At 42.5% G+C, this 26,230-nt stretch overlaps 1 protein-coding gene across 3 annotated transcripts; it reads right to left on the reverse strand.

The window, feature by feature from the left end:
- Positions 1–4,157: 4,157 nt before the first annotated feature.
- On the reverse strand, positions 4,158–26,204 carry ACOX1 (acyl-CoA oxidase 1). 3 transcript variants are annotated; one of them, XM_021680984.2, is made up of 14 exons: positions 25,987–26,204; positions 25,548–25,707; positions 14,000–14,160; positions 11,925–12,032; positions 10,984–11,103; positions 10,722–10,837; positions 10,167–10,336; positions 8,911–9,073; positions 8,069–8,259; positions 7,423–7,602; positions 7,217–7,322; positions 6,918–7,061; positions 6,553–6,759; positions 4,158–5,662 (listed from the first exon to the last, which is right to left on the reverse strand). In XM_021680984.2, the coding sequence occupies exons 1-14, from the start codon at positions 26,093–26,095 to the stop codon at positions 5,612–5,614; spliced, it is 1,986 nt and encodes a 661-aa protein (XP_021536659.1). In that variant the 5' UTR covers positions 26,096–26,204; the 3' UTR covers positions 4,158–5,611. The 3 variants fall into 3 exon arrangements, with proteins under 3 accessions (XP_021536659.1, XP_021536661.1, XP_021536660.1); XM_021680986.2 differs by lacking the exon at positions 14,000–14,160 and adding an exon at positions 21,190–21,350; XM_021680985.1 differs by lacking the exons at positions 25,548–25,707; positions 25,987–26,204 and adding an exon at positions 21,190–21,310.
- Between the last annotated feature and the right edge of the window lie 26 nt (positions 26,205–26,230).

A 26,230-nucleotide genomic window follows, 5' to 3' on the forward strand; every position in this document is an offset into this window, starting at 1 on the left:
AGACCGGGGGAATCTCTGAGAAGTTTGCAAAGGCCGAAAGTGCCACAGAGTACCATCGCGTCATCGCTTCTGCTCAACCAACTCCGTGCCAGGCATTTTAAAATCCTTAGCAAGGGCCCTTCCGGGTCACCGCGTAGATCCGGAGACTCCGCGCCCCTCCCTGCGTCACCCCCTCCATGCGCCCATCCCAGCTCAACCCCGAGCGCGGCCTACTCTCCTCCCAGCCCCTGAAATCTCCCGGGTTACGCGCCATTCTCCGCGGAGGCGCAGCCGCTAGCCATAGCCGCTGGTCCGGTCCCCATTCGACCCCAACTCGCTCCGGCCTCCCGCTCCGGAGTCCCGCGGATGCCAATCTCTCAATCGTCCAGAGTTCGAGTGAAAGGCGAAGCGCGAGGCACCCTGGGAGTTGTAGTCCTCGGTCCGTTCATTGACCAGAGTCAAGGGAACAGGGGACGCCGAGATAAACTACATTTCCCAGAGCGCCCCGCCGCGGCCGTTAGCTTCTGTTCGCGGCCCGGCGCGTTGCTAGGAGCTGGCGCCAGGCCACTTGGGAAGGAGGGGGGCGGGCTCCAAGGCAGTTCGGCTTCTTCCTCTCGCCCTCCCCGGGAACTGCCGGGACCTGGGTTCCAGGACTTCCTCTGAGGGCTGGCTTGTGGCCGGGTGGGGGGGCATGAGAAATGTACTAAGATTGGAAAATTGATGTGCGAAACCATGAACAATTATGTATGTGTCCCACACCCCGAACCTTAGGGAAATGGCTGTGACCGTTTCAATTGTGAAGATCAAAGCTGCGGACACCTGGGTGGCACAGTCAGTCAAGCATCTGCCTTTGGTTCAGGTCATGATCCCAGGGTCCTCAGATCAAGTTCCACATGGTGGGCTCCCTGCTCCGCTAAGTATCTGCTAAGGGGTCTGCTTCTCCCTCTACCCCTCCCCCCTGCTTGTGCGCTTTAACTCTCTCAAATAATCTTTAAAAAAGAAAGAAAATCAAAGCTGTGGAGTCAGAACAGAACGCAATACTGCCACCCAATAAAGGCACGTAACACATTTTGTGTTAACCACAGGTTTTATTAAGGATTTTTTTCAAATTTACAAAGGAAAAAGGGGGTGATGGTTTGCCTTACCCGCAGCCCACTCCAAGCAGGGCTGGCGGGTCACAGCTGTCCAATCATGGTTCAGAAGTTCTGGACCCGTGCACCTCCTCGGTACTCGCGCCTGCACGGACAGGTCCAGCCAGGGATGGGTAACAGTACATGCTAAACGCATCTTGTCAGGTAGGAACCAAACGCAAACCCGAACAGTAAAAGGGGAAAAGGTAGCAAGGAATTATACACTCTGAAGAATACAAGTAATTTCCTTGAATCTACAGCAATTGGAAATAAAATGGTGTTTATCTCAGCAGTCTGAATATTATGTGGAAGGTTATATGTTTGCTACCTAAACTATGAAGTAGTCAACAGTATTGTGGCGAAACAACCTATTTTGGTTCAGAATTCTCAGAATCACTCCCCAACTTTTCGTGATCTTCCTAAGATAATCAATGGCCCAATTAAATGTATTTATTATTATTTGTTTTAAGATTTTATTTATTTATTTGACAGAGAGACACAGTGATAGAGGGAACACAAGCAGGGGGAGTGGGAGAGGGAGAAGCAGGCTTCCCGCCGAGCAGGGAGCCTGATGCGGGGCTCCATCCCAGGACCTGAGCCGAAGGCAGATGCTTAACGACTGAGCCACCCAGGCGCCCCAAATGTATTTATTATTTTTTTAAAAATTTACTCATTTGAGCGAGAGCACGAGCGGGGTTGATCCCAGGACTCCAGGATCATGACCTGAGCCAAAGGCAGATCCTTAGTTGCCCCAGTGGCCCAACTAAATTTAAAGCAAAATAAAAACGAAACAAAAAACCCTTGGAATCTAGGAATTTGCAGGTCTGCAACAGCTAACACCTGGTAACTCTAAAGATTCCTCATGTTTCTTGTCCTCACTTAAAAAAAAAAGATTCCGGGGCGCCTGGGTGGCTCAGTCGTTAAGCGTCTGCCTTCAGCTCAGGTCATGATCCCAGGGTCCTGGGATCGAGCCCCACATCGGGCTCCCTGCTCCGCGGGAGGCCTGCTTCTCCCTCTCCCACTCCCCCTGCTTGTGTTCCCTCTCTCGCTGTGTCTCTCTCTAATAAATAAATAAAATCTTTAAAAAAAAAAAAAAAGATTCCTCAAGTTTCTGTGTTTACCATCATGGAGCACAGGAATAGGTAGTGAGAATTTAGTGTGTACAGCTAAAAGCGAAAGTCTATTGGTATTTTAAAATAAAAAATAATTTCAGTCATTTACAGTGTGACTTGGTCAGATCCTCCAAGAATGTAGTAGTAAATACTTAGCTGAAATGACCTCTGCATTATTTCATGAAAATAATCAAAATCTTTATCTGAGTAAGGAGAATCAACAAAAGACTCTTGGTCTCAGGTAGAAGAACCTTCCCTGGCACTGCTTGAAGGCAACCTAAGACCCCGGGCAACCTACCACATTTATAAAGGTTAGCAGGTGTGCATACCTGCACCTCATCTCTTCCTAATAAGACGGATGGAAAAGGCTCAGAAAAGGCAGGAGGGCTTGTGAGCCAAGCCATCGAAACAATTTTCGTTCCTCATGAATTTGAATGTTATGTTTCTCCAGCCAAAGCCCTGCGCTGAAGAAAACCCAATAATTAAGACCTAGCATGTTTAGGATCTGTAAAATGCCTCCAGGTATATGAAATCTGAAATGACAGGCAGTTGTTCTCAGAAAGCATATGAATATAGTTAATGTTGCAATTAGGTCAATGTTCTGAAGATAAGCTGATACTTAGCACTGTTATGTCCTTAAGCCAAGAACATGAAAGAGGCCCCAAAGGCTTTGGAACCAACCGTGCTTTGAAACCACTAATGTCCACTGAAATACTCCTCTGTATATATCTAGTAGAGCACAAAGTAGAGCTCCAAACACTTCAGGAAGAATCAACCTTCATCCAATAGCAAAATCCTATTAAACCTCAAAATTCCAATTTTGAGTTCCTTGTTCATAGTACTTAAAAAAAAAAAGGCTTCTATCAGTATTTAATAGAAAAATCTCATTCTCTTAGCATTTATCATTTTAGAGAAGAGTAGGTTTAAATTTATCTTTGTACTTTTGGTGAAAATGGCTCACAAAAGAACCACTTATCTGTAGCACAGACCTGGCTTCTTTGGGAGTGCAAACTGGATCTGCCGCTGCCGACAAACATGCATTCCTCCACTGGGGAGGACGCGCTTTGTTTTATTCTTAGTGTTACCTGCACCTGATAACGTCATAAACCTGGACCTTAAAATTCTTCATAGCTTAGACTTTTTAATTATGTGGCATTCTCTTTTCCTCGTGATAGTACAAATTAGGGAGGTTTTACTATATTCTTAGGTTACGGTGAATAAAGTACAAGACAAAAATCCCAATGTTAATAAAAACAGTATCAAATATCAGATTTCGCTTTTAAATAATACTCAAGGTGCTGGACTGAAGGTGGCTCTGTAGTGTCTACAACTTGCTCAAACCTGCCTAGAGAGATCCCAGATCTATGCAGCGGGATTAGGTGGGTGTTAATTCAAACACATTCAGATCCCAACTACAGATGTTCATCTGCGAATAAGGTATTTAACCACTAGTTTTGAAGCAATTCTACATTTAACAGGTCAATATTGTGATTTACTGTTATTTCCAAGAATCTGAACTATTGTCAAGATATATCCCAAAGAAATTAACACAGTGCTTGTTACTTCAATCTTAAAACAATTCCCAGTCAGCTCTCTTGGTGGAAGGATTTCTGCTGGCAATGAAAAGTCTCATATAACTGGTTTCACTGGGATAGATTTTATGTTGGGTCCCAAGGTAGGGATGACATTTCGCCTGAATTATACTACGTTCTCAAGACTGATTCTAGAACAACTGGTTTCATGAGACAGATGTCACAGATACAGTTAACAGGTTATTAAAAAAAAAAATCATGGGGCACCTGGGTGACTCAATCGTTAAGCGTCTGCCTTCGGCTCAGGTCATGATCCCAGGGTCCTGGGATCGAGCCCGACACTGGGCTCCCTGCTCAGCGGGAAGCCTGTTTCTCCCTCTCGCACTCCCCCGACTTGTGTTCCCCCTCTCACGGTCTCTCTCTCTGTCAAATAAATAAATAAAATCTTAAAAAAAAAAAAAAAATCAAGTGATGCTGTTTTACATCGATTTTACGAAAAACCTTCATTAGGAAGTACATCTTTAACCTTTAAATGTAGAATGATTTTGTAAATTAGATTTCAGCTCAAAGGACAATGTCACAATTCAGATCAAGCTCCTAGAAAAAGACTGAAAATAAAGCCAATGTACAATAGGAAAGCGATTCTATGGAACTTGCATTTATCCTTTAGCCATAGTTTCGATGATTATATTGATTCAGTGACTTATATCCAAAAACCAGAAGACATGGTTTGTCAAAGGAGTTTTCTGTGGTACTCCTGGGCAGAAGAGGTGGCCTGAGTGATGCTTCTATCTTTGTACGGCCAGACACTGTGAGCTCCAAGCACTGTAACGGCTTATGACAAATGGCAAAACAGAAAATCTGGATTGTTCCAGAAAAACCAGTTGGTAGGGACACCACAGTCACAGTAACTGCAACTAAGAGAGCTCTCCCTGTATGCATTCTACTACAAAGGAACTGTGACCCCTTCTTGTTTCTTAGCATCTCTTCCAGGACAGGGCGAGGGGGAGGGAGATGAATCACCACTGATGGAGGTGCCATCAGTTGCCAGGTGTCAAATGCACAGATGATTTTGCATTTTGCCCCTTCCCAAGAAGTTTTGGGACAAAGTGAGCTGCTGTGCTACCACACCGATGATTTAGGGATCCCTCGAATGGAAGATTAATTCCTAACGACACGGGACAGTGATCCTATGCTAGCCCTGCGCTGGCGTTCCCCTTGTGCTGGGAAGATGCTACCGCGACTAGTTAGGTGGTAACAACAGGTCGGCAAAGAGGGGCAAGCGGGCAGAAGTCATGTCCATATGTCAGGCACACATTTCACTCACGCTAAGTTTCCTGATTTGTTTCTTTCCCCGAATCCCTTCTCTTCAGTCCTGTTTCTTGGCCAGGGCCCATGGCAGGAGCGGAAGAACATTTAGCAGAAAAGGTGGGAAGGGCCTGACCCCACTTAAAAAATACCTTTGCTTAAAAACACTTACAGATCCAGTGATTAGCAATTAAGAGGTGAAAATAACTAACTACTTAGTAGTTACATTCTACGAATTATCCGAGGTCACGGCCTACTGGGCTCAGCAGCACCACAGATCGAAGTCATGCTGCATCTCTTAAAGCTCTTTTGATGCCCAACAGGCCTCGTGCAGTGTTAATGGCACTTAAAACACATCCGTTTTTTCCATTTAATCTCTGAAATCTGTTCATTTTTTTCTTCATTTATAAAAAGAGGAAAGGGCTCAATTTATCATTTGCTCTATAGCTCTCTGAGTTTGGTCAAGATCCCAAGCAGCTTTGTGTGACAAGTGTAAGGGGTGTCGAGTCCAGCTCTTTCTGGAGCGAATTGCACTTGTCCCCACGACCCTTCAGAGCTTGGACTGCAGTGGTTTCAGGTACTTGAAGTAAGACGCATGGACCTGCAGGGAAGGGAGAGAGAAAGAATTACTGATGAGGGGCCTGCAGCATCAACTAGCACACTTTTAACTGAGAAGGTATCTGGGCCTTATTCGGATCGTGATCCAAAACACTGACGGGGGAAAAAAAAAAAAAAACGGAGTTAATTGAGGAATTTAGACACTGGGTAGTTCATGACATGATTCCTATTTGGGGGTGGAATGGCACTGTGATCATGTTTTCAAAAAGTCCTTATCTTTTAAAAGACACATACTGAAATATCCATGGATAAAGTTATCTAATATCTTGGATTTGTATCCCCATAAACCCCGGGGGGGGGGGGGGGGGGGGGGAGGTGGCACACCGCTCGGGGCAGAGGGAGGGTTTTCAGGTGAAACACAATGGCCAGGAGATTAGTCACTGAGGTGTGACAAAGGATACACAGGGGTGTATTACAGTATTCTATTTTTGTACATGTTTGAACATGTCCAATAGTTACTAAACACTCAAGGAGATGAAAGACCTGTGTACTGTGGGAACAACCCAGTTCCCTTCTGAATCTGTTACTCAAAGTGACTGTCCGTAGAGGCCACAGGAGCTTCCAAAACTTTCACAGAGGAGGGGCGTCTGGGTGGCTCAGTCGTTAAGCGTCTGCCTTCGGCTCGGGTCATGATCCCAGGGTCCTGGGATCGAGCCCCACGTCTGGTTCCCTGCTCAGCGGGAAGCCTGCTTCTCCCTCTCCCACTCCCCCTACTTGTGTTCCCTCTCTCACTGTGTCTCTGTCAGATAAATAAATAAAATCTTTAAAAAAAACAACAACAGAACTTTCACAGAGGAGTCACCTCTGAGGTCTTTCCTGCCTTAATATGTAATGAAGAATTTCAAAAGGTGAAAAGACATTGTTTTTTTGTACCTCTGATTTGTTCAGTGGGGATTTCTTGGCCCACTCAAACAAATTCTCATACACATTCCCATCATAACGGCCAAGCACAGAGCCGAGTGTCACATCTTGAAAATCAAACGCATCCACCAAAGCAACAGCATCTGGGCGAATTGCAATCAGCAACTCCTTTATGCGCTGATTTACTTGGGTAATCTGAGACTCTGTCATGATACCTCCCTAGAAGAGATAAAACAAGCAAACACATATATACACGTATACAGACAGACATTCATATATATGTGCACACACACAACTATAAAGTAAACCACAAAGAGTTTTCTACCAAAAAACAAACAAACAAACAAAAAACGGACTTAAATTCAGAAAATACTCACCTGAAGAAAATCCCCTGCCTTCTGACTGATTCCATACAGACAATACAAGAGACACAAATTCCTTAAGACAGCGTGGACAGATTTATCTTCAATTTTGAGGAGTTTTTCTGAAAAGAGCTTAACTACCACATAGTGGCAATGTGCCTAGATAAAAAGAAAACACCAGAGTGAGAGAACCTTTGAAAAAAACTCACCGCACAGCAACAAGGGTTTCTGCACTAAGAAAATGGGTTGGGACGGTGTGAAGGATGGAGAGGGAGAGAGAGAAGAGGAGAGAGAGAGGGAGAACTATCACTGACCTCGCTTGCTCGAACAAGGTCAACGGAAGTTAGGTTCCATGCTACCTCCTTGCTTTTTCTGTGAATCACTTCATTTTGAAGGTTTTTTGCAGCAACTTCCACCAATCTGTTAAGAAGTGAAAGAAAACCGGAGCTTGCAGGAAATGCCGGGCAGTACTCAGGCCCCAGCCCCCAGAGGCCCCCCAGCTCGTGAGGGGGGGACTCACCTGGCCGCACGAAGTTTGTATGCTTCCGTTAGGCTGTCGGGGCTGTCGATGTCCACCACAGCTGGCCACACTGCTACCTGCTGCGGCTGGATGCGCTGAGTGGGCAGGCCATTCAAGTAGGACACCATGCCGCACACCAACTTCCCTGCGTGCACTTGGTCGTAACTTTTCATCAGGAACCTAAAAATCACCAGTGCACATGCTTTCAGTAACTATGCTTCTCGTGAAACAGAGATGAACTCTTGCAGTGACTTTAAGCAACGTGATAGGTGTTTTGTACTCGCTCGGCCGACCACAAAATAAAACCAGTGGGTCGGGATGGAAGGCAAAACCACCATCTCTCAGGAACAAATGTAACGTGAAGAGCAAACACGGGAACAGGAACTGATGAAGAGGACTCAAAAGTTCTTTTTTTTTGAGAGAGAGAGAGAGAGAGCGTGCGGGTGGGGGAAAGGGGCAGAGGGAGAGGGGAGAGAGAATCCCAAGCAGACTCTGCACTGGGTGTGGAGCCTGACGCCGGGCTCGAGCCCAGGACCCTGAAATCACAACCTGGGCCAAAACCAAGAGTTGGATGCTTGACGGACTGAGCCACCCAGGCGCCCCTCAAACGTTTTGACAACAGATAAAGTACAAATCAGATTCTCACCTAGCCGTCTGCAGCATCATGACAGTGTTCTCTCCCTCAAAGGTGCAGGTGGGGGTAAAAGTGACATAGATATTTGGAAGGCCACTGCAGTGAGAGTAGCCATGTCCGCCACATGCCATCCGACAGGCTTCGATAGCAGCATTAGTTGTCCAGGAAGTGAAAGCCTTCAGGCCGGCAGTGAGGGCGTGGAGCTGGAGGGGGATGCACAGGCTGTCAGGGCGCGGCTGGCGCCGACGGTCTGAGCCTCACAGCAAGAAGCCCTCTCTTCCTCCCCTAACAGTGCTGGTCACTCGCCACATCACTTGCCATGCGTGCAAACTGAAGCACGGTCATCTCGGTGGCCTGAATTCATATTGTTCCCACACTCCCTTCCACAGTGCTCCACTTGGCAAAAAAGTCACCACTTACGTTCCTTTGATTAATAAACAACCAACACAGTGTAGTACTTCTGAAACTTAAAAAACAAAACCCACATATCTTCATATCTGATTCACTTTCAATTAAAATAATGGCTGTATCTTTTTTTTTTTTTTTTTTTTTAAAGATTTTATTTATTTATTTGAGAGAGAGAATGAGATAGAGAGAGCATGAGAGGGAGGAGGGTCAGAGGGAGAAGCAGACTCCCTGCTGAGCAGGGAGCCCGATGCGGGACTCGATCCCGGGACTCCAGGATCATGACCTGAGCCGAAGGCAGTCGCTTAACCAACTGAGCCACCCAGGCGCCCCAATGGCTGTATCTTTTGAGAACACATGGATTCTTCTCAAGAAATCCCAACATTTAGTTTTCTCTAGACATTATCCAACAGGCAAGGGTGCCCACAAGTGAATGAGGAAACACATACCTCAGGCAGTTCACTCAGATCCCCTTGGCCAATGTCCTCATTAATTCGATGGTAGGTCTCCTTCATGTACGCACCTACAAACTGGAAGGCATAGGCAGTGGCCAGGAGTGGGAAGAGTTTATACTGCTGGGTCTGAAAATCCAAAATCTGTGGTTCTGGTTCACTAAAGGATAGAGAAGAAACAAAAGTAAACACTTACATAGAACTTATTATGCACCAGATTCTGGTCTAAATACTTTGACATACTGAAAAGCTAGCACTCTCCCCATTTCACCAAGGGGGAAAAAAGAGGTTAAGAACCTGCCTAAGGTCACACAGCGAATATGTGGTAGATCCTCACTCAATTGAAATCTAGGCTGTTTGGCTACAGAAAACCATGTTCTCAACCACCTTGTTGAACCGCCTAGGCGGAGAGTATTTTCTAGCTGTGAAGTTCATATCTATCTTAGTCTTTGCAGTATAACTAAGGAAACTATCTCATAGCAACATACAAAAATCAAGGTTAACTTCATAGAAGGAAAGCAATGATAAAGAAGTCTAACACACTAGATGGCTGAAAAAACTATTTTAACCATAATTTTGGAGAAGGCCCAATGCACAGAGTTAACCATATGACATCTAAGACGGTCAGCTCTTATCGATTTCTTTATTCCTTCTATAGGAGTTAAAAAGGTCATCAGGGAGTCACACTCAAGTGAAAGGCAGTAAGACTAACCTACGGCTATGAACACAACAGGGAGTCCCATTCATGCCATTCCCAACATACCCAATTCATAGCTGTTAGGAGCAATTAGGATTTTCAAACTGCCTTTAGTGTTCTAAAATTTCATTTATTTTTTTTTTTAAAAGATATTTATTTATTTGAGAGAGAGAGAGCACACTAGCAGGGGGAAAGGGAGAAGCAGGATCCCCGCTGAGCAGAGAGCCCAACTCAGGGCTCGATCCCAGCGTCCTGGGATCATGACCTGAGCCGAAGGCAGACACTTAACGAACTGAGGCACCCAGGTGCCCCTAAACATTTCATTTATAGAGCTCAAGTAATATTACTGTTTTTCTTAGGTTAAAAATAGTAAGGTGGCTATCCTCATCTTTCTACTTAAAAAAAGGAAGTCTAGTTTTTAAGGAGCAGACCCAGCATACTGCCGCCTTAGCTGATTTTGCAAGGCCAATGCGTATTCTCGAGATCACATTTGGGAATTTTGATATTTGAATGGTGTCAAAGGTAGGTCTTTAGCAATCTCAGATGCCTCCCTTACCCTGGCTTGATTTCGGACTGGTGCCTCACAGCGCTGTACCGGATGGCAATGGTGCAAGCCTTAGACAGAGACCGAGCGGCTTCTCCTACAAGGAAGGACCTGACAAACACCATGGTCCCGTAGGTCAGCTTGTTACTCACAGGTTTCACGTACGTGCCATCAGGCTTCACCTGGACAAAGAACATGGGACTGATGCTTCATTCTGTTAAACCCAAGTGGCAGTCTGTGCTCATGATTCTCAAAGGGTGGTCCCCAGAATGGCAGCATCTCCGGGGAGTTTGCTTGAAATACAAAACCTCATCCCCACCCTGATCTACTTTATACAGCCCTCCAGGTGATTCTAACGCATGCTAAAGTTTGAGACCCACTGGTTTAGCAAACTAGAATATGTTCTTTATACCTGCCAACTGCTCTTGATTTCACTGTCGTTAATAAAAGAAGAATCAGAAGTAAAAATAGGTTATTACCTTCCAAAAAAACACACCCTTGCAACCCCGTGGTTATCAACAGCCGCTGAAACCCCCATGTTTGACACCTCTGCTCCTCCAAAGATACCTGGGCATACTTCATCAGCATGTTTTCTCTGGGAATACGATAATTGTCCATCTTCAGGTAGCCATTATCCATCTCATCATAGCCAAATTTGGGGCCGATATCTCCCACGGTAATACCTACCACAGATGAAAGGAAAGTCACAAGGTGCTTGTGCTCTGCAATTCCCGGCTTGCCCTGGCCTCTTTCATTGTGTGCTATGCTTTTTGCAGAAGAAAGTGATCGGTTTAGTTTTTCATCTCAACAGCAGACAAACAATTCTAACCTGGCAAAGGCTTATGGGTCCCAATTTCACGAATAGGTACGATGAAGGCATGTAATCCGTAGCATTTCCCCTTAGTGATGAGTTGGGCAAGAACTATTGCATGATTTGAAGTCTTCCCAACTGGAACATCAAAGAGAACAGGAGAGAGAAGTGAGCAAACCTTCTTACACTTTCAAAGGACAGAAATAAAAGATGGGGAAAAACTGTATGTTAAATACCAGCCTCCATCGATAAAGTGTACCCAAGAGGCTTACAACAGTACCACACCCAGTTTTCAGAAAGAAATTCACTTAAGCTGATAGTCATTAAAATTTATTGAATTTTGGCAAAGCAATCCTTCATTCTATATATATAAAAGCTTTTATACACATTTTATTGAGATATTATGGACCTACAACATTTGTAAGTTTAAGGTGTACAGTTTGTTGATTTGATAGTAATCCTTCATTTTAGGAAAGACTTCACTAAAAAAAAATTAATCAGAAAGACTTTACTTTCTTTTCTACTTATTTCTCATTCATTTACATAAAAATTTTTTTTAGGATAACCATAAAAACATTAATTTATTTCCTTTTTCTCCCTTAATGAAGTGCTTTCTAAAACAGTGGCCACTAGCCACACGCAGCTGTTTACATTTAAATTACTTATAACTTATAACCACACAGGGAAGACTAAGCTGCTTTACATGGTGACTAAGGAAACTGCGCTAATGATGGGAATATTCAAATGCAAAGTTCAGAGTGAGACAGCTGTCCCTTCTGTGCCTTGTAAATGGAGGACAGGTCTACAACAAGCACTACAGGAGACTATCAATAGCCGAGAAGAGCCTTCAGAGCGTTTCCTACATTTCAAAATGATATTCCCATAGAAGCTCTACATCCTAAACACCATCTTATAATAACTCGTCAAAACATCGAACAAATGCTAAAAAATTCACATACGTCCGCCAGGCCACCACTTGATGGAGGTCACAGTAGGGCTGTTGAGAATGAACTCCTGAGTTTCAGGATCGTAAGTGGCTGTGGTTTCCAAGCCTCGGAGATGAGTTCCTAAGGAAATAAGTTACATTCACCTTGGATAAAATATGGGAACAAATAGGCACAGGGTAAAATCTCCTGCCCCGTCTTTTCAGCTCTAGTATCTCAGAGAACAACAAAATCTAACAAAAACAAGATATTTATAGACAAGCTACAAATAGTTAATAACCGATACAGATACTTCCCTATACTTTTTTTTTTTTTAAAGTAAACCCAATATTGGGCTCGAACTCATGACCCCGTGATCAAGAGTCACGTGCTCTACCGACTGAGCCAAGCGCCCCATAATTTCCTATATTCAAACCAGGCAGTTCCTATCAAGGTGAAAATATAAATGTCAAGCATGTTCTATTTCTATACTTTTTAATTAATGCACCTCTATTTAGATCAACCAAAAGAAAATATAAAGGCAGTTTAGAATCGTATTTTCACAAGATCATAGGATAGGAACCTAACAGGGAAGTTAACTGCTCTTTTAAAATAACATCTCTAAGTTTAAATGTGCCAATTTCAACTCATGTATGGTGTCTACACACCAGTTCAACATTCTGGGCTTCTCTATTTACAAAGATTAAGATAAGAGGTGACAGAAAGAGACTTCAGCCAAAGTTCTTATAAATTAAAGACTTACTTCAGAGTGATTTCTAGAATGGAAAACCAGACTTCAAAAAGATATACACTATGGGGAAAAAGACCTGGAACAGTGACCTTTTTTTTTGATTTCTAAAGGTCCAGTAATAAGGTCTGAGTGCACGCTGCGATTTCCAACACCAGGCCTTAACTTCGACCCTGGCTGGTTCATTACTGTGACTAGAAGAGTTCCCAGTGTCATGTTTACTGGAGATGGACAAAGATTCACGCTTTAAATCCTAATACAAATGTGCCAAAATTCTTGGAAAACAGTTAACAGAAAAATATTCTAAGTGACACTCCCTCTAATATACTATCCTGAAGCCAATGCTGAGAACCTTTTTCCAAACTGCTTAGATAATTCCAGACCTCATTAAACACTTAAACTTTGAAACATTTAGAAACCTCCAAGTTAAGGAACAGAAATGGCCACTTCATGTGTGATCCACAACCTTCTCAAGTACATGTGAGAATCAAGGAACCAGCCACTTTCAGCAAAGAAGTTTTTACAGGAAAAGAAATAACAGAGTAACAGAACAGATAATGACAGAATGTTTGCAAATGCACAATGGAACCAAACAATACTCCACTCTGGGTCTTGTAAAAATCCTGTAAAATACAATTTAGTACCAAGAGCCAAATTAGCTATAAAATTAAGATAAAGTTGCACAGAAATGAGAGCACATGGCAAATATACATTACATTAGATCAGTTCTGAAACCTTGAAATAGGAAAAGAGAAGACAGAAGGAAATGAATAGCAAACAGAGACACCAATACAGACCAGATTAACAGGGACAGCCACTCCCTCCAAAACAGCTTTTTTTTTTTTTCTTTTTTTCTTAATCTTTGGCCAAGCTACCTTCAGACCTTGACTGAATTATGGTTCTACAAGCCACTCATTTCCCTCAAGCAAGTCAGAGAACACCTGTACTACTGATCTGTGTTTCTTCTGGAATTTGTGCAAGCCCATTAAGGTATCCGTAGGAAAGGGAATCAGATCGTACCGAAGAAAGAAAGATGGGTTCAGATGCTACATGCACACAAATTCTACACAACTCCAGTGAACTTGAAAAGCCACTCAGTAAATAAATCCTAACTTGTAATTCTTGACTCACTGAAAGGGAACCATGAAAAAGAATAATCAGCATATCTCTGTGACAACATAACCTTTAATTTCCACTGACCAAAGCCACGTCTATGCCAAGACCTGTATATATAAAAAAACCTGGCTTCTGCAGAAAGACTACGGTACGTGGATATGCCCTTGCTAACATACAGTGGGCTCTCCACATACGCTAAGCCTGCAGAGCCCCGCCCAACCCAGAAGGTAGACTGAATGCACCGTACCATGGCCCATCTCTGTCTGGGCGTAAGTGCCAATGATCTCCAAGTTCCAGGCGGGCATGAAGAAGCGTTCCTGCTGCTCCGCGGTTGCCTGGTGAAGTAAAGTAGGCAAGAACATGCCCAAGTGGAGATCCAGAGGCTCAGGCCGCCCTCGGTGCACAAAACTTCGAAGAAACACCAAGGATGGGCATTTGAGAGAAGAGTCATCAGGTGTGAGAGAATCAGCAAATGTGAACAGAGTAAGGGGAAGGAGAAAAAAAACCTGTAAGTATGAAGTTAGTTGGGTGGACATTATCGTGGGCGGGAGCACTGTCTCTTTCTGTATTACTTTAATCAACTCTTGGCAAATTTCATTTTTCTTAAGTTGGCAAGAAGTTTGTTCTTACGCTACTCAGCTCTTAAATAATCAGTCTTGGTGAGGATTGGCTACCGATTCCAAAGCCTGCGCAGCATAAACATGCAAGTCGGGCAGAGGAGTCCAGCCTTACAATTAAATCAAAGGAAATAAAAAATTTGAAGAGATTGTACAGGATGGAGAATTTAAGTTGTACAATTATTTACTCTGATGAGAATGTGAGACAGGAGAACTTTGTTCTCTCAGATGGACAAAATGATGCCCCAGCCGACAGGCTTTCCTAAAAGCAATTTCAGTAATGCTTCTAGGCTAGAATCCTTCGTGTTTGTTCATAAAACATCCAGCATAGATCCACATTCCCTACATAAATCTGGTTCTTTTTTTTTTTAATCTGGTTACCAGCCATGCCCTACTGAAACAATTTAATACAAAAATTGACAATGCTCTTCACCCAGTGATTAGTATCAGAAATAAAAGACATGCAACTTCTATTAGAGACCATTAATAATAATTACAAATAACATATTCATGCATAACAAACCAATTATGTGGGAATTATCACTAATGATAATAAACATCTTAAGTTTTTGTAATTCTGAATCCATTTATTTATTTATGACTGAGCCAGACAGGTGCCCCTGAATCCACTTTCTAAAGTCATTCTTTCAACTTAAAATTTGCAGATGCCTTAGACATCTGTGTGAATTTCTTTCTAATAGGAAATAGATTGATATGCCTTTGTTATCCTTCCCCATCACTGGCCTCGCATTGAACTTCTAGCTCTAACTTAACCGACTCTAAATTGCTCTTATTATTCTCTTTAATTATCTTAGAAATTAGCCTATGCAACCTTTCAGTTTTAAAACCTCTCAGTTTGGGGGCACCTGGGTGGCTCAGTCGTTAAGCATCTGCCTTTGGCTCAGGTCATGGTCCCAGGGTCCTGAGATTGAGCCCTCCATCGGGCTCCCTGCTCCGCGGGAAGCCTGCTTCTCCCTCTCCCACTCCTACTTGTGTTCCCTCTCTCGCTGTGTCTCTCTCTGCCAAATAAATAAATAAAGTATTAAAAAAAAACACCAAAAAACCTCTCCATTTGTTCAGAAAGTAAGGTGGAAAATAACCAGGGCGCACTGCTCGAGCGAGGGCTGATCAGCTATGTCTTCCAGTTGCGTGGTTGTGCTTTCTGTTACCCAATCACAGAAAAATCAAAGACTGTGTGACCCACGTGCTCATTTTATAAAGAAATTAGGCTGAGGTGAGTTAAGTGCTTTTAGATCAGGAAGATAATGGCAGAACGAGGACAAGAATTCTACCACCCAATCACATCTTCTGGTTAGGGAAATTCTCGTGCAAGTGCAACCAGGACTGAGCACAACGATGAGGACACCAGAGAGACCAAGGAGAGCTGCCCAAACCAGAGCAGCTCTCCTTGGAAGTGGCAAAGGGAAATCCCCCGTAACACGTTAGCACTGGTGGAAACTGAGTGAGAGGTCCGTGGAATCTCTCTGTGCTATTTCTGCAACTTCCTATGAATTTATAATCATTTCAAAATAAAAAGTTAAAGAGGGCACCTGGGTGGCTCAGATGGTTAAGCGATTGCCTTGGGCTCACGTCATGATCCCAGGGTCCTGGGATCGAGTCCCGCATCGGGCTCCCTGCTAGGCGGGGAGCCTGCTTCTCTCTCTGCCTCTCGTGAATAAATAAATAAAACATTTATTTAAAAAATAAATAAATAAAATAAAATAAAAAGTTAAAGAAACAGTGGAAATTCTCCAGATAAACACATTCGTGTGATGAGAGAGTGCTTTCCCTCACAAACAGGAATGCCACTGCCTCTAGGTTTTAAAAGAATGGTGCCGGGGTGCCTGGGTGGCTCAGTCGTTAAGCGTCTGCCTTCAGCTCAGGTCATGGTCCCAGAGTCCTGCGATCGAGCCCCGCATCGGGCTCCCTGCTCTGCGGGAAGCCTGCTTCTCCCTCCCCCACTCCCCCTGTTTGAGTTCCCTCTCTCACTGTGTCTCTCTCTGTCAAATAAATAAATAAAATCTTTAAAAAAATCAAATAATAAAATAAAATAAAAGAATGGTGCCTAGGAAGAAAAATCAACGTACACCTGGGACCTGCCAGGAGCAAACTGGTGGATCCAGGACTGAACCCCGTGGCCTGGGAAGGTCCACTGTTAGCACTGGAAGACCACTTTGCATTGCTAGAACCCAGAGCGATTCCTGGGGAGGACGGGCCACTCTGAAGCAGCCCACCAGACTCATAGGAGGGGTCTGCATCAGTGTGCTGGATAACGGAATGACAAATGTCAGCGTTACCACAAAACACAGTGAGTGGGGCAGAGATAAACTACTGTAATCAGAAACCCTTTGAGACTGAAGAATGTTTTTAGGAGAAAAAGGTCTCTTATGACAAGGGTAAGGATTATATTCACAAGTGGATGAAATTTAGGCATGTTATAAGGAGAAAGTGACCTGATAGTTTTTTTGACTTAAATCAAGTATTTGTTGCAAAAAGTTGGTTACGTATGCATGATAAAGATTATATGTTATTTTTAAATCATTTATTTTAAAATTACAAAGCACCAACATTTTACTTTGGTGAAGTGCTACAGTCAATTCTTTTAAAACCATAACACCAAAAGGCTTTCCCAGTCTCTCCCTCTACATGACACGGGGCTGTCAGCCAACGCTGAGGACAAAATGATTAGATTAATAATACATAAGAAAGGAAGGACTTAAAATAGCATATTCGTGGACAGCATGATTATAATCCTAGGAAATCAACAACAAAATACCATCAATAATGAATGAATTTAGAAAATCTGTAGGCTCTAAGGAAGAAAAAAAAAATCAACTGCATTCTTATCCATTAGGATGCTTAAAGCAGAAACCTCAGTAAAGAGAAAAGCAATTTAGAAACACTACAAAATATTTAAAATTTGTTATGTAACTTAGCTCAGAATAGTAAAGATTTAATTAGGAAAAATATCAATACCTAATAGGATGAATAGAAGAAGTTATACGTAACAGTCAAGAAATTGCTAATTCCTGGTTGAGAAGTCAGTCCTTTATCATAATAAAGACAGCACTTCCCAAGAAATACAAGGATTTAATGTAACACAGATTTGAAATTCCTGCTGAATATAATTTAGAATTTGACAAATTAAGATCGGAATTTGCCTAGAAGAGTAAATATACAAGAACACCAAATATGTAGGTCTTAAAATATAACAACAGCAGGCTTATCCTATCAGATTTTTAAATATCTTACAAAGCAACAATGAACCAATGTTTATGATATTAGGAGAAAAACAAAGGTACTAATCAATATATTTTTAAGGTTCCAGAAATAAATTGAAACAATAAAACTCTAAGAACTGGAAAGAAAGGGGGAAAAATACTAGTTAATAAACATACAAATGGTGGGATTCATTCATCATTCTATACCATATACAAGTCAAAGCATTAAACATAAATCAAACAAACAAACAAAAAAACTGGAAGAAAATAAAGGAATAATTATCCAAGATATGGGGGAAAAAAATTTATACCTACTCAGAGAAGGATGCATTCAATACATGAAGCCAAAGCGTTTAACAAAACAGAAGGCAATACAAAAAATACTCGAAGGATACAACATATTTATAAGATCAATGTACAGATTCTATTTAATCAACACGCAAAGGAGAAAAACCCGGTTTATACACAGGAAATACAGACAGTAAGCCAAAACATCCAGGCTCACTGGCTTTGGAAAATTAAAACTTTAACTCTTAGATATATATTAAAGTAGCAAAAAAAAAATTAAAGTAACCACATTGATGGGGCTTATGGAAACACGGTACACTAATAATTTGCTAAATACACTATAAACTTGTTCTGTGTTTCAAGAAGTCTTAAACTATGCAATAGCTATAAAATGTTCACTCCTTTCAATGCAGTAATTTACTTCTGAGAAAGATATTCTGAAGGCATAACCCTAAAGGGCATAGTTTTTGTAAAGAAGTTTATATTGTTATTAACAATCATGGTGGGGAATTCGAATAGCCCCAAAACCTAGGGAGCAAGTCTCATGGGAAGTCCAACAGGAAAGAGACTCACTCGGAAGAAAGAAGACAGGAGACAGTAGTGAAAATACAGGGAGAAAGACTAGTGACTTACACAGTCCCGTTTACTATTTATCTATTTCTCAAGTTTCAAAGGAAGAGAAGTGCTTTAGTTCATATTTGAGTACTGGTGATGGGAAGGTGCTGACATACCGCACCGATCTTCAAGGACGGTAACTGTATTGTATAAGCTCTATTTTCCTGATTAACAACAGCAGAAAACAAAGAAGGAGAATTGCTATAAAGTGGCCAGAACTTGAAGTGACCAAATATCTGTGAAGACCAAGCACACTACCTGCTTTGGGACCCGGAGAAAGGTATGGTCAAGAGGATTATTGCTGGACCACGTTCCACAGACAGTCCCTTCAACACCAGAACCCCTGGGAGAGGGTGCGCCCCTCAGCCCAGACTTCTGCCCTTGAATAAGGCTCACAGACCCACAGACCAAGTGTGTGTCGGATTTCGTGTGCCTCTACACACAGGTGAGTATTTAGAGGAGGGAAGAGAGAAAAGAGATGACGGAGACTTTGCGCAGGGGACTGAATTTTAAGACCCTTCAGGATCCTGGAAGGAGCCTGAGCAATGCTGTTGTCTCCTCACTTCTCAGCACCTACCTAGAGCTGAAAGAATCCCAAACTCAAAGTTATAGCCAATTCTGTGACACTTGAGATAATCACTGTTGGCCAGTCAACGTTCTGAAGTCTCTGGATTGAACCATCAAACCTCCATCTGCACAAGTCGCTCTATTTAGTCTCTTTGACGTTGAAGGACTTACTATTTTACACAAGGCTATACTGTCACAGGGTGCAAATTAACCAACAAACTGACTGGTGCCCCCAGAAAAGAACAGCAGTGGACGAAGCACAACAAACAGCAATGTGAATGGACGAGATTCCAGCGAGAAAAAAGACCTAATCTCACAACTCCGTTCTCTAAAATATAGAGATTAAGACAAAGTTGGTTCAAATACAAGAAAATATCCGAAAAAGAGAAGCAATAAGGGAAAGAAAACTAATAAAAAAAGCAAACTCACCCAGACCAACATAGGACCTCAGTCCAATTTCTGTGCTCCTCAGACCAGAAACTTCAAGTCCTCGCTACTTCTTCTCTTTCAAAATTTAGGGCAAATATACATTTACAACATACTTTATAGAAGCAGAAGGGTGAGACCAGCGAGACATACAATCAAACCCATTTAGCCTCAGAATAATTTACATCTTTATGCCTCCTATGAATAGCACTGACTATAAGTCAAATAAATTCCACAATGATGCATACTTAAACAAAAGAAGGGTTCTGTACCACAAAGCTATTTAAGATTACACACACACACACACACACACACACACACTCATACACTCTCTCTCTCTCCCTCCCTCCCCCAGACAGGAAGACCTCTATGAGTGTTATATTCCTTCCCTTAGGAAAACTTTTCTTCAGTCTGCTTATTTCAGTATTGGCCATCCTGAAGCAAAAGTCTTGGGTGTTTTGGCAGGGTGTTTGTAAGATAACATCACAACCAGAATCTGCAGTTCTCATGGGGTTTGTGATAAAGAACATTTCCTTAAACCATTTCACCAATCAAAAAGCACCAAATCAAACACAAAAATGAAGTTTTCATGCTATTTGCATCTCTTCCTCTTCTCCTTATTTACGTAATGGAAGCCTTATGATAAATTAGGGAATGAGACTGGGCAGCTCAAATTCAAAACCCCCAAACCTCCCAATGGCCTTGTCTATGAAAACAAACTTCCTTCACATTAAGACCAAACACAAAACTTTTTGAAGGAGCTGGCCATTTATAAACAATTTTTTTTTTAAGTAGACACCACGCCCAGCATGGAACCCAACACGGGGCTCGAACTCATGATCCTGAGACCAAGACCTCAGTCGGTCACTTAACCGACTGAGCCACTGAACCAAGAATGACTGGCAATACGAAGTCCAAAAATATGTAAAGAAAAAAAGTATAATAAAAAGACTGCTCTGGGGCACCTGGGTGGCTCAGATGGTTAAGTGTCTGCTTTCGGCTCAGGTCATGATCCTAGGGTCCTGGGATCGAGCCCCACGTCTGGCTCCTAGCTCAGCAGGGAGCCTGCCTCTCCCTCTGCCTCTCCCCCTGCTCAGGTTCTCTCTTTCTGTATCTCGCTGTCTCAAATGAATAAATAAAATCTTTAAAAAAAAAAAAAAAAAGACTGCTATAATCAAATGAAGAGAATCATGAACTTTTCTCCAAACTGCCTTATAAGCCTGCTAGTGGGCAAAGAAAGAAAGAGTAAGACACTTAAATGCTCTAACCCTCTGCCCCCCCGCCCCTTAAAATCCCCATCTTTAGCTTCATTAAAGCAGAGAGGCAACTTCCAGATATTGCTAAGGCATTAACACTCTCACGAATTTCCAACAAAGTCTCTTTTTATAATTAGACACCAACGCTTAATTCTGCCACATTTTCGATCCCATCTTTCCAAAATGCTCAACAGCCATTAAAATGGGATATATGCAGCAAGGGTAAAAAGGCTTTTAGAAGTAACAATGAAGGATGTTTCAGGCTAGAGTCTTGGACCAGTTTATGGGGAAATGACCTATGAGAAAATGAGAAGCTGAATTTTATTTAAGGCTTAACAACTGAAAGACAAATTAAAGTGTAGCAGCAGGAAAAACCAAACATCAGGAGTCATTTATCAGTTTAAGTCCTGAGATGGGTTACCCACTGACCCTCAAATGTGGACTAACCGTGGCCCATTTCCGTCTGGGCGTAGGTGCCAATTATCTGGAGTCCTTTGGATGAAAGCAGCCATTTCTCTTGCTGAGCAGTGGTGCCCTGATTCAGCAAGGTAGGAATAAACATGGAGAAATTGAGGCCCACAGGTTCCACAAAATTGACCAAATGCACTCTACAGGAGAGAAAAGAAAACGATCTCAGCCTTACTCTAGAAACTGCATTCTACCACCCATTCTTGCCAGACAACCATGGCCCTCAGAATTGAGGCTGGGAAAATTTCAACCCTTTTCTTAAGAAATTAAATGTAAAATTTACCATTTTCCCACCTAAAAGATCAATTCCAGTGTTATCTACTCCCTCCCTGCCCAAGTCATTTCAGGGCCAGAATTCTTTAATTCTACACTTCATCCAGGAAGCAAATTCTACACAAGTTTTAGCCTAAAAATCCCTTTTGTTTTTTTATTTTTGTTGGTGTCATCTGTTGGTTTTATTGGATTCTTTGGAGTGTGTGTTTGCTTTATTTTCAAGTTTTACTTGTTTTGAAAATCAAAAGGAACTCCATAGAACATTTATTTGTAGAGCTGCTAACAAAAGCTTCTAAAGAATAGTTTAATTTTTCCCTAAATAACCAAAGCAAACATCCAGGATAGTAAATACATATTTCAGGGCCAAACCACAGATCTCTAAAGGTCTTCAGAGTTTACAGGTGGGGAAGTAGAAATGTGAGAATGTTAAACATTTATCTCTGATGGTCTTGATATTCACTCCAGTTTAAGGGAATTCCAATCACACTGAAATTCTGTCTTCAACTATTTTCTCATAAAACACAATCTGTGAAATAGTCAAACTATAAATCACATACACTAGTCAGCCCTGGCTACACTGTTAAAGATCTTAGGGGTGTCTATTTTGTTCTATCTATATATATAAAGAGCTCAAAGTACAAAGTAAGTATCACCTAACTGGTCTTCATGACTCCTCAAGGAATGAGGAGGAAGCAGTGTCACCAGTTTATCTTGGTCTGTCCAGTGAGCACAGCCTGAATTAAAAGAAAGGGGGAAGGCTGCCAATTCACTTTTGGGGAGGTCCTAAAACCAATCCTACCACCTTTAGGTTCGAAGATCACTTTTCAGGGGTGCTTGGGGCAGACTGAACCATCTAAGGAATGCCTGCATCCAAGGAACATAAAAAAATGCCTTTTTAACCCGGAGGTTCCATAATTTTTACACCAATATCGAATATCAATTTCAACTGAATGGAGGGAGCAACAAGAAAAAGGAGGGGTATGAACAGAAGAAGTTAGCTTCCAAATAACTTGGATCAACAGGAGTTTACTGCTGCTGGACGGTAGAGAAGTGACGCCCCGCCTCACCGAAGTGGGAGTCAAAGGCCTGATGAGGAAGATGAATGTGGATATCATTCTCTCAAAGGCAAGAGCCCCACAGCATTCCCTAACAATTATATTTTACTAAAATAGGAAACGAACTTACAAGAGTTTCTGAGGAAGAGAAGTAGTAGTTTAGGTACCAAAAATGGTGGCAACATAAGACACTCCTATTCCCCGGAAGGGAAGTGAGGAGGCTGTGGGGTTATTTGAAATAATGATCATGACACAATATAATTCTAGGAAACTCAGAGGGAAAAATAGGTGACACAAAGACTGTCGAATGTTTATGTTAATAAACATACTGAGATTCTTTCGAGTTCAAAAGAATTTGAGAATTTGAGAGTTTGAAAATCAACTCATGCACAAAATCTCAGTCCTTGTTTTTAAATTATGTTTAATCCCTCCTGAAGATGCTTTTCAAGGAATCAGCTTTAAAAACCGAAGGAGAGTAACAAAAACCATGGCTGATCCTCATTAGAATTTTAAATTACTCTTAAGAACACTTCACAGTTTTCTTTTCATAGTAAACAGGAGAGTTAAAAGACAAAAATTACAGAAGAGGAGATTAGGAAAACAACTTTTACATTCCCCAAACAGCAAGGGTTTTTTTTGCCAAGGCCTGGAGAGAACAGTTCTTTGCTCAAGTTGAGAAATCTCAAAGTATCTTACTAATATTCCATCGACTTTAAGACAGTCCCATATATGAATTTTGAGATAGGAGAAATAATTGTAAAGAAACCAGTAAATGCTCAAAATCCCCTGAAAGAGAAATATTACTATATTTCATCTGTCTGGTATCACCCCCCCCAACTTAGCATTTAAGAAATCAGGTGCATCTCACAAATAAGGGGAGGTCATAGTTAACTGGCAGCACTTTTTCTTTCTTAGTGGTACATGAAACTCAGGTGTGAGCTACCACTGAGGGTGGGCTTGGATTCAATGGCATTCAGTAACTGCCAAGACTAATTTTCAATCCCCTTCTCGCTCTCACATAAATTGATCTCCCTGTCCTATCCTAGGGATACTGGAAGGATGTCAAAAGGTGTGTTAAACTTTGTACTCTAGGGGCACCCAGGTGGCTCAGTCATTAAGCGGCTGCCTTTGGCTCAGGTCATGATCCCAGGGTCCTGGGATCAAGCCCTGCATGAAGCCTGCTTCTCCCTCTCCCTCTGCCTGCCGCTCCCCCTGTGTGCTCTCTCTCTCTGTGTCAATTAAATATGTAAAATCTTTAAAAAACAAAACAAAACAAAAAACCTTGGTACTCTATATTCCCCAAAGAGCAAGGTTTGTATCATAAAAAATGACAGGCAAAACAACTGGCTCATGTCCTCTGCTCTTTAACCCACATAAAGGAATTTGCTCTATTTCATTGCGACTTCACTCAACTCTGCTTACACTCCATGAACCACCACTGATTATGAAATCTAATCAATTCTGAAACATACTGCATCAACTACTTAAAAGTAAAACAAAACAAACCTCTTTTTTTTTGGGTTGTTTAAAAAAGGATAAAATCTTCCATTTTTGAAGTTTACCTAAAACCCAACTCAGGTGATTCAGAAACATAATCTTCTAGGAGGTACTCTACCTCAATATCCCCACAGCTTTGAGTTACAAATTTCAAAAGTAAAAAAGAACACTTGGAAGTTGGTAAATACTTTGATTTGGGCTACTAAAAATAAGTAAGTCATAATTTTATGACTAAAAGGGAAAGGAATTCTCAGGACAGTCCTAAGGACCAGAATAAATTATTTCATCCTCAACAATAGTAACCAGGTCAGACTGAAAAAATTAGATACCAAACGTTTTAGAGGCAGTAGAATAAAGGAGAAATTTCCATCACTACATAAATGCAAAACTTGTAACTTTACATGTTCCCTTTTTCTTGTCTCTTGAATACACACCATTCGTATCATTTAATCTTTATTGATGAAAATAATGGAATTCTTCTAAAATGTTGAAACCCCCAAAAAAGGAAGTGCCCAGAAATGAATGAGAAGTGTAAGAGAGCATACAGGCCAAAGAAATCTTGTACTCAGATCATGTAATTAGAGTGTTCATTCAGATAAAGGCAAAAAAAAAAAAAAAGTGCTTACTTTTATTTCTAATTAAGAAACAAAACAAAACAAAAAAAACAGATGGTCTGGAAAAAGAAAAAGTACAGACTCTTTCCAGCACTAGTACCAAGGCCTGATTTTAGGAGGTCTCATACGCCAGAGAGCCATTTAAATAACACTGCCACCAGATTCAAGAATGCTAGGTTCTTAAAATATTTTCTATTCACTCTGAAGTTTGACTCATGTTCTTCATCTACCCCACATTGTCCATTGTCCATCTTTAAACTCAAGATCTACACTCTCATATGGAAATATAATCTATGGGGCACCTGGGTGGCTCAGTCGTTAAGCGTCTGCCTTCGGCTCAGGTCATGATTCCAGGGTCCCGGGATGGAGCCCTGCATCGGGCTCCCTGCTCAGCGGGAAGCCTGCTTCTCCCTCTCCCACTCCCCCTGCTTGTGTTCCCTCTCTCGCTGTGTGTCTCTGTCAAATAAATAAATAAACTCTTTAAAAAAAAAAGGAAATACAATCTGTTATTGCTCCAAAATATTGTTTGGTCTTGCAACCAAAAATCGAATTCAGCCTCTCAATTTAGCAAACCTCCTTGTTACAAAGAGCAAAGGCATTTTGCAATTTAAATCACTCTACACTGAGATGTCTGGGCCAAAGGAGTTAGTAGGTACAGATTCCTGACAATGAAAACTGCAGCCTCTCCACTCATGCTCAGCATTCTACAAACGTCATCCCTTTAAAAGACTTAAATACAAAAGTAAACACTAGTTTTCACACACATCACTGGAAAGTGGGGTGAAAATAAGCAGTCTGAGTCTTCCAACGCCGAGCACGATGAAAAAGGACACCACGGGCTGCGCGTTTAAATTAAGGTTTGGGCTTGGGCACTTAATCTAGGCTAAGGCATACCTACTTTTTAAACCACATGATTTCCTCTGGGTCCGCGATGCCAAACTCCCTCATCTTCTTCACCATGTTGGCACTCTTCCTAACAGCCACCTCGTAACGCTGGCTGCGAGTGAGGAAATTCAAGTCCTCGTGCTGGAAGTCTGGGTCATTCAGGATCAGGTTCTCTGCAAGGGAGCGAGAGGGCATCAAGAGGAAGACAGGAAGACAGAAAGTCAGGGCTCCGTGACACCTCCTTGAATCCCAGCGGGTTTTCGGAGCGCGGGCTCGGGAGGGACGACACCCCTCACCCCTCCACAGGCCGGCCCTGGGACTGGGGGTCCCGGCTTCCCCAAAGCTGAGCCAGGCGCTGCGGCCCAGGCTCCACAGCGCCCCCGCGACGCCTCATCGAGCGAGTCCGGAGCCGCGCTCGGGGAAGGAGGGAGGCCCGGCCCCGCCGCCCTCACCGATCTCTCGGCGGCGCCGGGTGTTCTCGGGGCTGCCGTCCAGGACGTGAGTGAGCAGCTCCGGGTTGAAGCTGGCGGCTGCCCGCTCCCTGCGAAGATCTTGGTTCATGGTGGCGACACGCAGCGGCGGTGGCGGCCCGGGTCAAAACGGCGGCGGCAGCGTCGGCGACGGGTGTCCGCAGCTCCAGCGCGGGTCGGACCCTGAAAGCAGCCCCAAGACGGCGCGAGGCCCCGCCCCCGCTCG

Source organism: Neomonachus schauinslandi, chromosome 15 (assembly GCF_002201575.2).
Source record: "Neomonachus schauinslandi chromosome 15, ASM220157v2, whole genome shotgun sequence".
NCBI classification, from domain to species: Eukaryota; Metazoa; Chordata; class Mammalia; order Carnivora; family Phocidae; genus Neomonachus; species Neomonachus schauinslandi.